Source organism: Chiloscyllium plagiosum, chromosome 4 (genome assembly GCF_004010195.1).
Source record: "Chiloscyllium plagiosum isolate BGI_BamShark_2017 chromosome 4, ASM401019v2, whole genome shotgun sequence".
In the NCBI taxonomy this organism is placed as follows: domain Eukaryota; kingdom Metazoa; phylum Chordata; class Chondrichthyes; order Orectolobiformes; family Hemiscylliidae; genus Chiloscyllium; species Chiloscyllium plagiosum.
The window spans coordinates 12,808,308-12,826,410 of NC_057713.1; the positions used below are offsets into that span (position 1 = coordinate 12,808,308).

Here is an 18,103-nt window from a genome sequence, read left to right on the forward strand (position 1 = left end):
ACTTGATTGACTCCCTGAGGCAGCATTTTTAAAACAGAGTGAACATCATTGCAAATGTTTGTGCCCGTTCAAGCCATGCATTGGCTTGCAGCCAGTGACTGACTGGGCAAATAGCAAGATCTAACTCTCATTCTGTTTGATGGTGTTTCTGTCGTAATATTATCTAGTGCCATTTCTCAATGCTGTCCAGTCTTGCTCAGGTCACACGGGAAGGCAATCCACAGGCTCAGTTCTTCATTCAAATCAGCGATTGTGCATGGCGGGCAGAACAAAAGTAATAGCATCCTTCATCTGGAACAGCCAGCAGTTCACAGACAGTACTGAGTCACTTAGTCTCAGACAGAGCAACAAGCATCGATTTACATTTGATCACCTGTGGGAAAAGTTGGAAATCAGTCAGTGTCCAATTGTTAGACAGCATTACTGCTGAAAGTATGTGTCTCTGCCCCAGAGGGCTTAGTCTTTGTATATGTTTCAAGTGGAAATTGGTAAATTTCTGATTACCGTGGTGTACAGGCCTGTGGGACGAGGTGAGTGCAGGTCATTCTGCTATAATATGCGTTTCATTAGCATGAATTAGTTATAATACGATTGACAAATTGTGGGCATTGTTTGAATAACACAAACTTTCTACTAGACGGGTATAGCGATTTTCTATTAACAATCTTCTACAGTACAATTTTCTATAACGGTTTTCCATAGTACAATTTTTTACTGTGCGAGGTTGCAGAGGAACACAACTGTCATATTATAGCAGAACAACCTATAAAAAGCATTGTCATGTTCGGTCAGCCATGATCATTCAGCCCATTGAGCCAAGGGCTCAATGGGCTGAATGGTCGACTCCTGCTCCTGTGTTCCTCTGTGAATATGGTTATGATTTTATCTACGTCCTCACTGTTAATGTTAACGCACATTGAATGCCGTTTTGGGTGATATACCTCTGTAAAAGTTGAGCATTTTAGAGAAATTGGAAAGAAAATGGGCAAAAGAATTGAACTGTCCTCCATTTCTTGGCACAATTGGTATGTTGGGTTTCACTGCCAAAGGATTTGTACTCTGGAGTAGGATGACCTACCGTAGTTATACAGACCCTTGGAGAAACCATACCTGGAGCATTCTGTGCAGACCTTTTCTCCCTACCTAAGAATGGATATGGAGAGGGTGCAGCAGAAGTTCACTTGGCTGATACCACGAAATGGTAATGAGAAGAGATTGGCTTGACTGGGCCTACATTCATTAGAGTTTAGATGAATGAGAGGGGATCTGATTGAAATGTATACAGTTCTAAGAGGGCTGGACTAACTAGGAGCAGGGAGGATGCATACCCTGATTAGGGACTCTTGAACCAAGATTCACAGTCTCAGGATATAGGGTAGATCTTTTAGAAATATTTCTTCATTCTAGTGGAATTCTCTACCCCAGAAGGCTGAGGAGGTCATGCCACTGAATATCTTCAAGAAAGATTCTTTTTTAGATTTTAAGGCATCAAGGGTATAGGGAGAAAGTGGGAATATGGCATTGAGATAGGGGTTCGGGTTGAATTGTGAAGCAGGTACAAAGGATTGAAGTGCCTATTCCTGCTTCCATTTTCTACGTTTTTATGAAATGGGTTATGATTGATTAATTGGGTAGCTGTCTTATAAAGTTGATACAGGCATAATGGACTATGCCCACCTCCTGTGTTCTACATTATATGGTACACTGTCTTAACATGTTGTATTGATTGACAGAATCTGAAGAAACTGCTGGATGAGAAGGGTGAAAGCAGTCACCCCAACATGGAACTTAATGAGCTCAATAACTTTGACTGGGTAAGATGCTGCTTGTTTGACTGATTAACGCTCCTGTTTGCTTTCATTATTTTAATTTAACAAATTTTGAATTGTAAAGTTATTTGTAAAGTTCTTATATCAATGGTACTTGACAGCACTGAAGCATTTCACATGTATCTGGTTGAATTATGGTAGCCATGTTTGACAGGGCGGCACGATGGCTCAGTGGTTAGCACTGCAGCCTCCATCACTGGGGACTCAGGTTTGATTCCAGCCTTGGGTGACTGTCTGTGTGGAGTTTGCACATTCTCCCCGTGTCTGCATGGGTTTTCTCTCACAGTCCAAAGATGTGCAGGTCAGGTGAGTTAGCCATACTAAATTGCCCATAGTGTTAGGTGCATTAGTCAGAGGGAAATGGATCTGAGTGGGTTACTCTTCGGAGAGTCGGTGTGGACTTGCTGGGCTGAAAGGTCTGTTTCCACACTATAGGGAATCTAATCTAATCATTAGGACCCTTTCCCCTCAACACACCTGGGCAGGCAGGAAGCACGTGTTACTTAACATGGAAGTGGCATATGGGCTAGGGAGAGGCTTGGAACTATATTGCCATTTCTTCACTGTTGCTGGTTTAAGATCCTGAAATTCTCTCACAATATTCCTGCACTAGATGTACTTTTATGGTTCAACTTGCCACCACCTTCTCAAAAGTGATTAGGGGTGGGCAATAAATGCTGCCTTGCCCTGTACCTCAATTAAAAAAATGATTTTTAAAGAAGACACTGTAGACTCTAGGTACACTGGCACAATCTAAAGTGTGAGTGTGGAGACAGATGGACTTGAGGTGCATGCACATAGATCTCTGAAGTGGCAGGATATATATATATATATAATGTTGAGTACAAAATCAGGAAAGTTAAGCTGAACTTGTCTAAACTCTGTTTAGGTGACAACTAGAGAACTGCATCCAATTCAGGTTGGCACACCTTAGGAAGGAAGTGAGAGTCCTTGAGAGGCACAGAGGAGATTCACTAGAATAGTTCCAGGGATAAGGATCTTTAATTACAACATTTGGTTGGAGAATCATATAATCCCTAAAGTGTGGAAGCAGGCCATTTGGCCCATCAAGTCCACACCGACCCTCTAAAGAGCATCCCACCCAAAGCCAATCCTATCCCTGCATTTACCATGGCTAGCCCACCTACCCTGCACATCCCTGAACATTATGGACAATTTAGCATGGCCAATCCACCTATCCCACACATCTTTGGACTGAAGGAAGCCCACGCAGACACAGGGAGAATGTGCACACTCCACACAGACCATCGCCTAAGGGTGTAATCGAACCCAGGTTGCTAGCGCTGTGAGGCAACAGTGCTAACCATTGAGCCACCGTGCCGCTTGGTTTATCCTTGTGGAGGGGCGGGGAGAGAAACAAGGTTAATGAGGGCTTTATTGGAGATGTATAAGATTATGGAAGATTTTCAAAACAAAAACCAATCACCTTAGCTGATGGTTTAAAGACTCGGGGGTTGGGGGTTGATGGCTCTGATTTAAAGTGTCATACAGGAGCGTCATTTGAGATTTCCATCAGTTCTGAGGAATGTGAGGATGATCCATTTTACACAGTGAGTATCCACTGTCAAAGAGGGAAGCTGCAAAAATAGTTTCGTAAGGAAATTGGTTGGGCACTCGAGGGATTTAAACTTGCAAGGCTACATGGGCATTGTGACTATCTAGATTGCTCTACAGTGAGCCAGCTTGGATTTGTTGGACTGAATGACCCCTGCTGAATTGTTTTGACCATGTGGATGGTATTTACTCCATGTGAACAGACTTACCTGACAAATGGAGAATGTGTGAAAGCCCCATGATGCTTTTGCTGGGGAAGGCTGCCTGGATTAGCTGCCAATCAAGCTTGTAAGTGGTCAGTGCTGAGGTTTTTCCCAGGATTTGGCAGGGAGAGGTACAGAGCTGACAGAGGATGCCAGTTTGCAGGCAGGGCAGAAAGGGGAAACTTAGGATTGCAGAAGAGGGGAGACTCAGATACATCTTTTCCTGATGTTTGACAATGAGGAAATCCCCTGGAAGCTTCCCACCCTGGACATAAAGGGGACAGAAGCAAAAAAAAACAGTGGGGCACTTGATGAAAAGGCCCCTGTCTCCTGACACACCTCAGCAGAGACCACTATATTCCATCCAATGACTCCATGACAAGGTCAGAAGTCACACAACATCAGGTTACAGTTCAACAAGTTTATTTGAAATCACAAACTTTTAGAGCGCTACCCCTTTGTCAGGTGAAGACTGGTCAAATAAACCAGTTCTTGGAAAGGTCACCGGACCTGAAACATTAATTCCAGTTTCCCTTCACAAATACTTCTTTTCCAGCAATTTCTGTTTTTGTTTCTGATTTACAGCATTCCCAGTTCTTTTGATTTTTTAACCAGCACTTCCACATCAAGACTCCATGGCTACTCAGCGAAACACCACACATACCAACTACAGACTCCTACTGCAAAATACTGACATTTCCTCACCCTCTCACCCCTCTCTGATTCAGTCTTCATTCACCTTCTGAGAGGCAGCCTGAATCTTGCTAAACTCAACAGAAATTCATTTTAAAGGTATTTTTAAAAATTGGTATCGCATGGCAAGCCCTCAACTGAAGAAAAACAGAGAGAGAGGAAATCCTCAGCATCCACCATTGCTTTATTTTTAATTCATTCATGGAATGTAACTGTGACTGGAAAGGCCAACATTTATTTCCCTTAACTGAGTGAATTCCTCAGATACTTCAGAGTATCAATGCTACCCACATTGCTGTAGCCCAGACTATGGGAGCACAGCAGATTTCCTTCCTTAAAGTGAATCAGATAGCTCTTTACAATTATCCAGCAGTTATATGGTCATCAATACTGATTCCAGGCTTTTACTCCAGAATTATTTATTGTCTGAATTTAAATTCTCCAGCCACTGGGCTGGGATTTGAACTTCTGTCACTGATCAGCCACTTGGGTTATTTGACCTGGTGAACTGGGTTGATCGTGTTCAATTCTTTCTTGCAGCTTGTATATTTGCCATCATTCAGCTAAAAGTGATCAAGTGAAACCAAGAGCACAGTGCAAACTGCTTGCAACTAGTCCAGCGTATAACATAACTGAGGATTAAGTATATTTTTGTGTGTCAATGTTTGAAATCTGAGCATCATCGTTCACAAAGGATCAGCAGTTTGATGCTTGCTATCGGAGAAAGTGGGGTGTAGGCAAAGGAGTGACATGCTAGTTACTAATCCCTATGTGTTGTTGGGGAGGAGAGTTTACCACAGTCAAAATCACAGGAGTGTCTTTTGAGATTTCCATCAGTTCTGTGTCAATGGTGGAAAATTTATTGGATGCAGATTCAGACATGGAGTTGTGGGAAACAACAGATAAGTTTGCAGTGCAATAATAACCAGAGTTTGGAGGTGGCAAGAAAGAGAGGTCATGGTCAAATTGGTTAAAGAGGGAAGTGATGACAACAGTTTAGAAAGAGAGGGGCAAATATCTGAAGTAAGACCAATAGGTGTAGGAGCAGAGTTAGGCTATTGGGGCTATCAAGTCTGCTTTGCCATTCAGTGAAATCACAGCTCTTTTGATCATTCCTAACTCCACTTTCCTGCCTTTTTCTAAAAACCCTTGATTTTCTTACTGATTAAGAATTTGTCTTTCTCAGTTTTGAATATTCTTAACAACCCAGCTTCAACTGTTCTCTGTGATAAGGAATTCCACAGATTTGCTACCCTCTGAAAGAAGAAATTTCTCCTCATCTCTTTCTTAAACTTCAAGGGGAGGTGATGGCCTAGTGGTATTATCACTGGATTATTAAACCAGTGACCCAGATAACATCCTGGGAACCCAGGTTCGAATCCTACCATGGCAGATGGTGGGATTTGAATTCAATCAAAAAGAAATCTGAGATTAAGAGTCTAATGGTAACCATGAATCCGTTATCGATTGTCACTAATCCCCTTTCGGGAAGCAACCTTCCATCCTTTACTTGTCTGGCCTACATGTGACTCCAGACCCACAAGAATGTTGTTGACTTATAAACGCCCTCTGGGTACTTAGGGGGTGGCAATAAATGCTGGCCTAGCCAGTGATGCCTGCATCCCATGAATCAATTAAAAAAAAGTGACGCTTTATTCTGAGATTATGGCCTCTGGTCCTAGACTGTCCCATAAGGGGTGGTAACCTTTCTGCATTCAGTATGAATCTTGTAATGGTTCAGGTTAATGTTCCCTCTCCCTGATGTGCCTCAGTGTTAGCAGCTCTGACACTGCAGGTAAGGGAATGTTTTACTATATCGGCTTGTATGGGGCCGCAAATGAAATCATGTGGTCAGCAGGTTAATGGGAATAGCATCAAGAGAGTGGGAGGTGAGTCATCTGTAACTCTGAACAAGCCATAGGAAAGAGGGAGGCAACAGGCATTTCATAGAAATAGGAGAAGGGCATTGAGGTCTTTATTCCTGCTGCAATATTCAATTAGATCCCAGTCGAACTGCATATTAATTGCATCCAATTGTCTTCGTTCCATGTACCTTAATATCCTAATCTAGCAGAAATCTATCAATCTCAGTTTTGAGGTTTTAGTATACTCTATACCCTACCTGTTTGAAGGCAGGTATGGGAAAGAATTCTAGAGTTCTATCGCCTTTGGTGTGAAGAATTGTTTCCTGAAAGTTCTTCTAGTTATAGCTCTATGTCAGGACTCTCCCTGCAAAGACAAATCTTTATCTACCTGAACAACAACTTTCATCATCCTAAACACCTCAACGAGATCATTCCTTAATCATCTGTGTTCATGAGAAACATGCAATTGTCGCTTTGAACTGTAAATTTATTTGACTTTTTCTCTGGAAGCCGAGCCATTTTAAGCAGGTAGTGTTCATTCTGTCAACATTTTAAATCTGTAAATATCATTTAAGAACAATATCTGTTCTTATAATGTGAATGAAATATTTACTTCTGTTGTCAACATTATGTCTCTTTCAATATTTGCTTTATAATGTATCTGGAGACAAGAGGTGAAGAAAAAATTGTTTGCTGACCATCTATGTTCAATGGCTAATTCTGTATTCCTCAATAAAAGACTAGACCTAGACATTCTGCCCAATATGTGTTCCTGTCCCACCATCTCATATGATCAAATGCCTATTACTCTGTGCTGCTTCCAGAGAAACCTTTTATTTATTGGTTTTTAGGATTGCTGTCAAAGCCTTTATTGTACATCCCAATCTGTTTTGGGCATTAAAAGACAATCATGTCATGAGGGACAGGAATGTAACATAGGTCAAATCAGGCAGGTTTACTTCTTCAAAGGACATTAATTGGATTTTTGCCACAATCTATTGTCTTCTATGGTGGGCTTTCTGGTGAGAGCGTGCAGATCATCAGATTTAATTAGAATTTAATCAGGATGTAATTTTACAATTTGCCACCATAAAATTTGAGGATTTAAACCCTCTTGACTTGAAAATTCTAATGCCCTAGAATGTCACAGTGCAGAAGGAGGCCATTTGGACAACACGCCTGTACTAGCTCTTTGAAAACACTATTAAATTAACCCCGTTCTCCTGATCTATCCTCATGGCCCCGCTATGTTTTTGTGCTTTTCAAGTTTACTTTCGATTCTCTTTTAAAGATTACAATTGAATCTTTCAGGCAATACATCCAGTTTGCAGCAGCTTGCTGGGTAGAAAATAATTCACCGCATCATTTTTAAAACTTCTTTTGCTAATTATCTTAAAGCTTTATCAACTAGTTCCAGCCAAACTCACTGCTTACTTACACAATCTAAACCCACTATGATTTCGAACAGCTCTGTGAAATTGTCCCTTAACCTTCTCTGTTCTGAGGAGAACACTCTCAGCCATTCCACAAAACTGAACATTGATGTCCCCTGTTCAACAAATGTAGTGATTCACCTACATTGAACCTGTGGTAGATAAACCCATTTGTTAGATATGTACAATCTTTTAACAAATTCTGTTTTGTGTCACTTATTGCTGTTTTGCACATTTTGCTCCTTTGTTCTATTGAGAATCTTTCCTTTCTTCCAACGTCCTCCTATAATCAGTCTCTAGCCCATGTCAAGACTGAGTAACCATCTTGGCTCATCCTAATGGTCACTGTGTCATCAAAAGATAGCGCTTTTGTTTCTCCCTAATAGAGGCACATGGGAACAGTGCATTGCAACAGCACCCAAAACATCAGGAAAATTCCTTTCCCTTTCACTCTGAAGGGGCCTCAGTGAATATGGGCGATTTCCAACACTAAGAGCAATTGGCTTTTACTTTCAGGCCTGCTTTTGGGTTCAAGTGATGCGGGATTTGCGGAATGGTGTGAAGCTGAAGAAGGTGCAAGAGAGACAATATAACCCCCTGCCTATTGAGTACCAGCTCACACCGTATGAAATGCTCATGGATGACATCCGATCCAGAAGGTACACGCTGCGAAAAGTTATGGTGAGTCATTGGTACCAACTCAGACCGTGTGTGTGTGTGTGTGTGTTTGTGTTTGTGTGTCATTAAATGCTGGCTAAGCAGTGACGCCCCTATCCTATGAGTGGAAGCCAAGTGGAAACGCATGATTAAAAACTTGCGTTTCCGACATATAGCAACTCTGAACCAACCACTGTGTGTTGAATTTTTTGTGAGATAGGGAACAGTGAAAGGACACGGGATTTTTATTTCCTTGTCTAAATATATAATATGTACTGAGTAAGATTGTTTTAGTTGTGGTGGTTTCTTTTTCAGTTTCCTGCATGTTCCGACAGCAGAGGTGATGCAATTCTTTACATGTTGTAAACATTAAAATACTCCATCACAGAAACCTCTGGAACTGTCCTCTCTGTGTTTTCTGCCACCAGTCAGTGTTTAATTTGTCTGATAGTTGTGAGAGTCATGGTTATTGTTGTCATGATGTAAATAAAAATGTATGGTTGATTTGGTTTTCTTAGCAAGAACCAGGCAGTTCTGTCTCATCACAGGTTAGCTCCATTTCTGTAACATTGTTTTGTGTTGTGAAGCAGTCAGCAGAGCAGTTCTGATTAAGTGGTTAAGGCCATCTTGTTGTCTCAAGCCAAGCAATGAAATAAGCGAGTAAAAAGAATGTAAGGAAAGTCAGAGCAATGAAAAGATCATTTGACACAAGAAAAATCCCTCAGTTCAAACAGCAGCTTTTTCAAAGCCTTGATTCCTTTTTGTCTCCACAATCTCAATTTACAGATTGTTCCAAACATTTGTCACTGTTTGAGTGAAAGAGGATGTTTTGGGTGTGAGTCAATTTGCAGTAGTTGTGGAGCAGTGTAAATGCTACAATGGTAACATGTTAATATCTTCAATCATTTGCAGAATTATTCACAGCTCCCGGTACAGTTTTGGACTGATATTAATAATGGGAGTTGATTGCATGTAGGTAGAATTTACAGGAATGCTGACAATTGAAGAATGTTAATAGAAAAGAATGAAAAATAAATCTTGTGGCCTTTGGAAATGCTCTAAAGCAATTTAAGTTTATTAATTATTGTTGTTGAGATTGAAATGAGAATTAGTCCAGTCCCCAGTAGAACCATAACGAAAATAGAAAGGTGATGAGCCTTATCTTCAGAAGGGTGACCCTCTTTTCAGCTTCACAACACCATTTCCACATGTTTACATGGTTACAATGAACCAGAGACATGCCTGAGGATACAGCTGGTCAGTTTCAACACTGTATCAGATTTGAATGTACCTTTGCTCAGCCAGAACAGAATTTACAGTTTTATAAAATCAAACAAAAACAGAACATGAGGAGATCATTAACTTTATTATGACTGTACCACCTCTGTGGTGGGACTATCCAATTATCCTGCACAAAACCAGGCAAATCCAATCTGGCTAATCTGTATCTATCATCACAAAGTGATGGAGAATGTCATCGTTGAGCTGTGAAGCAGCATTGACTCCCCAGTAATCAACACACTTTTGCTCAGTTTAGGTTCTGCATGATCATTCGGCTCCAGACTTCATTATAACCTGTATGGACCAAATAGATTTTAAAAGAGCTTGTCATGTGTTGAAAATGCCGCTGTGTGTTTTGTCCCCTTAGAGCTACCAATAACATGTATGGTAGAGAATTAAAGGAATCCATGCCGCAAATGAATATATAGCAGTCTGCTTCTTATATGTGTATATGCAAAATAAAAGTTTGCTATTCAGCCTCTCAAGCCTACTCCCCCATTCTATAGGATCATGAATGATCTCTATTTGTGTTTCGAATTCCACATTCCACCTAACTCCATTTGATTCCCTAAGAAGAATCTTGCCAAATCTTTCATATTTTTTTCAAAACCTTCACAGAGTTGAACTTCAGAGAAGTGTGATTGATGGATTGTGGTATCAAGTAGGCCTCGCAATTTGAAGTCATGAGGGAATTAGGGTGAAACTGTCCTTTGATCTTACAAAGGAAGGTGGTTAAGGCCAATCACGGTCCATTGTGCAGGGGTTTCTCAAGATAATGTTCGGGTCCAATTGCCTTCAGCTGCTTCATTAATGGCCTTCCCTCTGACATAAGGTCAGAAGTTGGAATGATTTCTTTTGATTGCACAATGTTCAGTGCCATTTGCAACTCCTCAGATACTGAAGTATTCTTTATCTTTATGCAGAAAGACAGAAAATTTTGGACTGGTAAGAGCTAAATGAGAAATACCATCTATATCGCACAAGAATTAAGCAATGGCCCATCTCTCCTTGGTATCCAACAGCATTACCATCAATGAATCCCCACTATTAAAACCATTCTCAACCATTGAGAAACTGAACTGGACTAGTCATATAAAAATACTGTGGATTTTAGCTTGAAAGAGGGGGAAAGGCAGCAGTGAAACAGAAAAGCAAGGCAGCGTAGAAAATTTAGCAAACCAGAAAGGAATTAAATAGAATCATAGAGCTATACAACACGGAAACAGACCCTTCGGTCCAACTTATCCGTGCTGACCAGATATTCTAAGTTAATCTATTTGGCCCATATCCCTCTTAAACCCTTCCTATTCATACACTCATCCACATGCCTCTAAAGTGCTGTAATTGTACCAGCTTTCACCACCTCCTCTGGCAGCTCATTCCATACATGCACGACCCTCTGCATGAAAAAGTCAGCCCTTAGGTCCTTTTTAAATCTTTCCCTTCTCGCCTTAACCCTATGCCCCCTAGTTTTGGACTCCCCTACTCTGGGAAAAGACCATGACTATTCACACTATCTATGCTCCTCATGATTTTATATACTTCTGTAAGGTCACCCCTCATCCTCCAATGCTCCAGGGAAAACAGCCCTGCCTACTCAGCCTCTCCCTATAGCTCAAACTCTCCAATCTTGACAACATCCTTATAAATCTTTTCTGAACCCTTTCAAGTTTCACAACATTTTTCCTACATCAGGGAGGCTAAATTTAAACACAGTATTCCAAAATCTTGATAACTCTCCTGTTTTTAGTTTATGGTTTATCCTTTATCTACATTTTAAACCCCTTTCTATTACTCTGTAGTAGATCGTGTCCAAAGTATGGTTAATACCTATTGATCTGTTTTGAATCTGGACCAGTGTAGCATAAATGAAATTAGTTGGAATTGTTTGTCTTGGTTCTGATGGGCTACATGTCTCCAATTAGATTGGAACACATCTTTCAGTCAACTTGACTTCTCTTAAGGGAAATAACTCAATTGTGGAGAATGATAATTGTTCTCTTTTTGAAACGCTGGCTACATTAATAGCTGGTATTCATGTGAAGTAGTTTTTCAGACATGTTTACAGTTTCTTTTGTTAGTCCAAGTTGGTGATGGGCAATAATGAGAAGACAGAGTCAGTGATTCCACAATTAAGCTGGGGTTATGCTTGCTGGTGGTTTCTGGTGATGTTCCTGAACACTTGCTGAAGATTCTCAGACACAAGATCTATATGCATTTCGAAGCAAATGGACTTATTAGTGATAGACAGTATGGGAGGTCATACCTCACAAACTCGATCAAGTTTTTTGAGGAGGTGATGAAGATGATTGATGAGGGAAAAGCATTGATGTTGTCTACATGGACTTCAGTAAAGGCTTTGACAAGATCCCTCATGGCAGACTGGTGCATAAGGTTAAGTTGCATGGTATCAGGGTGAGCTGGCAAGATGGACATAGAACTGGCTGAGTCATAGGAGGCAGAGGGTAGTGGTGGAAAGATGGAGGGTTGTGACTAGTGGTTTTTCCCCAGAGATCATTGCTGGGACCTCTGCTGTTCATATCTACATTAATGATATGGAGGAAAACATAGCTGGTCTAATTAGTAAGTTTGCAGATGATACAAAGATTGGTGCTTAGTGAGGAGGATTGTCAGAGGATATAGATCAGTTGGGAGGCATGGACAGAAAAATGGCAGATGGAGTTTAATCTGGACAAATGTGAGGTGATGCATTTTGGAAGGACAAGTACAGTTGAAAATTACACAGTGAATGGCAGAACCCTTAGGAATATTGGTATGCAAAGAGATCTGGGTGTGCAAGTCCACAGATCACTGAAGGTGGCAGCGGAGGTAGATAATGTCGTAAAAAAGAGGCTTATAGTATGTTTAACTTCATTGGAAAGGGCATTGAGTATAAGGATAGACAAGTTAAGCTGCATCTCTATAGAACTTTAGTTAGGCCAAACTTGGAATATTACGTATAGTTCTGATCACCACACTGCCAGAAGGATTACCAGGATGTTGCCTGGTATGAGGATTTTAGCTATGAAGAAGGGTTGGAAAGACTGGGTTTGTTTTCACTGGAACGCAGGAGGTTGAGGGGTGACCTGATAGAAGTTAATAAGATTATGAATGGCATGGATAGAGTGGAAAGTATAAGGCTTTTCCCCAGGGTGGAGGGGTCAATTACTAGGAGACACAGGTTCAAGGTGCGAGGGGGAAAGTTTGAAAGAGATGTGTGCGGCAAGTTTTTCACACAAAGGATGCTGAGTGCCTGGAATAAGCTGCTAGAGAAGATGGTGGAAGTAGACACCATAGCAGCATTCAAGAAGCACCTGGACGAATCCATGAATAGGACGGGAATAAAGGGATATGGATCCTTTAGGTGAAGACAGTTTAAAAATGGAAGGGCAAAATGTGTCAGCGCAGATTCGGAAGGCCGAAGGGCCTGTTCCTGTGCTGCATTGCTCTTTGTGCTTAGTACGCAGCATGAGGGGAGGTTCTCTGTTCTATAGGTCTGTTTGACTATAATTGAATGTCAGGCTAGAAAATTGTTTCACTGGTGCCATCTTATGGGAGTACTGGATTTACATGGTAAAGTCAGTCACCATTATAAGGAAGCCAGGAGAAAAATGGCCTCTCTCTATTTTCCAAGGCAGCACTTGGTATGCCTCTTTTTTTTGGACCTGGCTACATTCCCTCTAACACAAATAAGCTTGTAAAAGATTCAACCCTTCACAAATCCCCACAGATACAGACAGCACAGTTTATGCATCTGTCTCCTGGTGTATATTCATGTCTCGCGCTTTCCTGATAACATTAATAAAGGAATGTGCCAGATTAGTGGTCTTAGAACATAGAACATAGAACAATACAGCACAGAACAGGCCCTTCGGCCCACGATGTTGTGCCGAACATTTGTCCTAGCTTAAGCACCCATCCATGTACCTATCCAATTGCCACTTAAAGGTCACCAATGATTCTGACTCTACCACTCCCACAGGCAGCACATTCCATGCCCCCACCACTCTCTGGGTAAAGAACCCACCCCTGACATCTCCCCTATACCTTCCACCCTTCACCTTAAATTTATGTCCCCTTGTAAAACTCTGTTGCACCCGGGGAAAACGTTTCTGACTGTCTACTCTATCTATTCCTCTGATCATCTTATAAACCTCGATCAAGTCACCCCTCATCCTTCGCCGTTCCAACGAGAAAAGGCCGAGAACTCTCAACCGATCCTCGTACGACTTCCTCTCCATTCCAGGCAACATCCTGGTAAATCTTCTCTGCACCCCCTCCAAAGCTTCCACATCTTTCCTAAAGTGAGGCGACCAGAACTGCACACAGTACTCCAACTGTGGCCTAACCAAAGTCCTGTACAGCTGCAACATCACTTCACGACTCTTGAATTCAATCCCTCTGCTAATGAACGATAATACTCCATAGGCCTTCTTACAAACTCTATCCACCTGAGTGGCAACCTTCAAAGATCTATGTACATAGACACCAAGATCCCTCTGTTCCTCCACCATAAAAATTACAAACAGCAGAGGACCCAGAACTGATCCCTGCGGAACTCCACTTGTAACTGGGCTCCAGGCTGAATATTTACCATCTGCCATCACTCTCTGACTTCGACCGGTTAGCCAGTTTTCTATCCAATTGGCCAAATTTCCCTCTATCCCATGCCTCCTGACTTTCCGCATAAGCCTACCATGGGGAACCTTATCAAATGCCTTACTAAAATCCATGTATAGTTGTGGTCTAAATGAATCAATGTTAAAGGTAATGAGTTTAAATTGTTCATATTATTGAAAAATTATTCTTAAATTCAGGATACAGAAATTAAACAGGAGTCCAAAAAATCTAACAGTATTAGGAGCTATTCAGCTTTTTAGAAGAAAATGATCCATATACTTCAGCAATGACGTGTCAAATTTTCAAACTTGACAGATATTTGAGCAGTTTGTCTCAAATGACAATTCATCTAGTTAGAAATATAAGGCAGGAGAATATCCAAAATAAAGATCAACCATGAGCATTCTTAGACTCTGCTGAATCCTTGCTCCTTGGCTAATTTTTGAACTTAGCTACTCCAGAGCAACAGAGTTTCATTCACTGCTTCACTGATGTTTCCATACAGACTCTAGGCTAACCGCAATGGGTTCACCATTCTGTTTCTTGTTCAAGTGATTAGTTAACATTGTATCTTCAATAGAAGGAAAGCCAGTGTATGGTGTTCCTCTTGCTGTCTGATAGTAGGACAAAAATAACCATGAAAGCACCCTCCATAGAGTTCCTTCTGTAAATCAGAGGGTTGTCAGCTGATGAGTACATCCAAGACTAAGATTTGTTATATTTTGGGCACTTTGAGAAACAAGAGATCTAGGGATCTTGGAAGAAAGTGGATTTGATTCACAAGTTCAACCATGATCTTGTTGAGTTGGTATGAGGGCTCACACAGCTGGTTTCTCTGCCTCTTTTTCTTGTATCATATTTGACTTCTCTATAGGGCCAGTTCACCTCCACCTTAAGGCAATTAAGGATGGCCTATAAAGCTGCCTCATGGAGCAATGCCTCCATACTGTGAAATAATTTTTTTTTTAAATGGCATGATACATTAATCATTAAATGTAATAAAGATGGTTGTTCACCTTCTTGCCAGTGGAAATGCATTCTCCTTAATTACTCAGTCAAAGCCTTTTTTCTAAAAAAGCTCTGCTTAACCTTCTCTGCTGAAGGTAAATTATCCAGATGACTGAAGGGCCATCACATATTGATAGCTGTAAAATCCTCTCAACAGGTATCTGAGTTTCCAACATGCACTAACATCAGGCAAGACCCACCACCAATAAAGTGAAGTTGAAAATGACTCTTCTATTATGAACATTCTTCAGTTCTGAAAGGAAATCACATTGAACTCATAATATGAACTCTTTCTTTCTTCGTAGATCGTGCCAGACATGTTAGTCTCTCCAGAAGTTTCTTCTTGATTATGACATTTTTTAGATCATGCTGTCTGAAAATCTAATGTTGCAAGGTTTATTTTTCCAAATGTTTGACTGACTCCTGGTTCTGTGATCTGTCTGCTCTAAATCTCAGAATCTCTGCTAGCCATCAATTTGTATCATTGATACAATGATATAGAAGTCTGCATTAGAGAGGAAGACCGATTAGTTCACTTCTATCATGTTTGTGCTGGATAAACTATCACCCTTCTTCATCTTATCTGTTAGCTTCCCAATGGACCTTTAGATTTCTCACTCTTTTCCATTCATTTTCCTAAGATTTGCCCTTGGGCTAATTTTCGTCTTTCAGGAGCAAGGCATCTAAATGGTTAAGAAATTTTACACAGATTTGCTCCATTAAAAGGTGAGATGGTAACAGTGAACAACCCCCTAGTGTTAGTCAATTTGTATAGTTATTCATCAACAGCCAATGTGGAATTAGCTGAGTTTAGTAAGTACAATAGCAGTGACAGAAGAATGTAAGGGCAATGAAATATTTTATATTAATTAAAGTAAGGTTATGCTGTATTGGACAATATTCTCCAAACACTATGGAAACAAAGCATTGGGAGCCCTCTGCAAACACTCAAATACCTCAACTACTTAATTTGATGCTGTGTATGTTAAGTTGGTATAGCACTAATAAGAGTACAGTTTCTGTGTTCCAAATTACTTTGTTTAGCATCGTAATAAGGGTTCAAATCAAGTTCCGGACTAATTGCTTATCGTCTTCCCATATTCCAACACCATGTTTGATGGTAACCATTGATGTTCTTAAAGTTGGTGGCAAAATTTTGAGTTTGCCCTAAGGCTGATGAGAAGACTAACCCCATTGTTAAAAATATCAAGGTCTACAAAAACAATGGATGGCAGCTTGGTGGTTACAACTAGTCAGCTAAAGCTTGGGAGTTTACTTGCATACCTTGTACCGAGGTGTTCATTGTTTTAACCAAACTGTCTGACATGAGATCTGCTGATGCTCCTTTATGGATTGACTCTCAGTTGGTCTCTCAAGTCCACTCAGAATGGTCACCACCTACTCATGGACAGTTAGGAATGGGCACCAAATGCTGACCTTGACAACAATATCCTTGTCCCACGGATGAGAAAAGAAATCACTCTAAAACGGACCTGAAAATACTCAGCTACACTTTCTGTAGGAAAATGTTTATCATAGTCTGCTTCAGAATGAACATATTTTGCAAAACTAAGAAAAATACGTATACAAATTTAAAGAAAGCCATGCTGGAGAAACCCAGCAGGTCTGGCAGCATCTGTGGAGAGTGAAACTCAGAATCCATGTTTCAAGTCATATTGGACTCGAAATGTTAACCCTTTTTCTCTCTTCACAGATGCTGCCAGACCCACTGAGTTTTTCCAGCACGACTTGTTCTTATTTCAGATTTCCAACATCTGCAATATTTTGCTTTTATTATTAGTATGAATACGACCTCTGTCTTTGCAGTTCAAGATTTGAAGACATTAAGTACAGCAGGACATAACTACATGTACATCATGCATTATATGCCCAGTTGCATTGATTCTGACATGGTTAAAAAGAAAATGCCTTCTTGTATTTAAGCCACAGACTGTGTGGAGTGTGATTTTTCTTATGATTTTAAAAACTTGAAGGATAATGAAGAAATTCATTCATAATACATCCTACCCAAGTGTTCGTTCATGTTTGATATGTTTCCATACTGGAAGCTAAGTTGATTATTGTTTTAAATAAAATATAGAGTCATCATAGAACAGAATCATAGAGTTATACAGCACACAAACAGACCCTTTGGTTCACTCTTCCATGCTGACCAGGTTTCCCAAACTAAACAAGTACCATTTGCCTGCACTTGGCCCATATACCTCTAAACCTTTCCCATTCATGTACCTATCCAATAGGCTTTTAAATGTTGTAACTGTGCCTGCATCTGCCACTTTCTCTGGCAGTTCATTCCATATACGTACCAGCCTCTCAGTGAAAAGGTTGCCCCTCAGGTCCCTTTTAAATCTTTCCCTGCTCACCTTAAAATTATGCCCTTTAGCTTTGAACTCCCCTACCCTAGGGAAACGACCTATGCAGTTCACCTTATCTGTGCCCCTCATGATAATGCTCATGTATAACCTGCCGCTCCAACCAAGCTTTTAGTCACCTCTCCAAATATCAGCATTTCTAGTTTAATGTGAAATTTTATAATACTCCTATGACGTGTATCGAGACTTGCATTAAATGTGCCGTACAAGCTATAAACTTTAGGGACAATGATAATTGGGGAATTTGTTATTCAGCTGCAAAAGAATGGCCCTTTTGCACATTTTCACACATTGTGCCACGCCCTGATCTGAAAGTCAGTTGGCACCACACCAACCAAACATTGTCTGCCCTGCAATGAAAATATGCTGGGAGAACATTCATTGGATTAGAGTGGAACTTCTGCTCCCTCAGTGACAGCAAGCCCCTTCCTAAAGATATTTGCACATGGCTCTTCCTAATCTCAGTACCAGCTCATGCCCTTCACTCAACTCTAAGTTCCTTCTTAGCTCCAATGCCAACTTAGTGCCATCCCAAGCACCAGCCCT

The 18,103-nt window shown here is 40.7% G+C and overlaps 1 protein-coding gene across 4 annotated transcripts in view; it reads left to right on the top strand.

The window, feature by feature from the left end:
* Nucleotides 1-18,103, top strand: part of LOC122548856 (protein spire homolog 1-like) — a 203,617-nt gene that overhangs the window by 118,350 nt on the left and 67,164 nt on the right. For all 4 annotated transcript variants that reach the window (XM_043687728.1, XM_043687729.1, XM_043687730.1 and 1 more), the window contains exons 5-6: nt 1,734-1,814; nt 8,115-8,279. In XM_043687728.1, the coding sequence (XP_043543663.1) occupies nt 1,734-1,814; nt 8,115-8,279 (246 nt within the window). The remainder of the gene's footprint in view (nt 1-1,733; nt 1,815-8,114; nt 8,280-18,103) is intronic.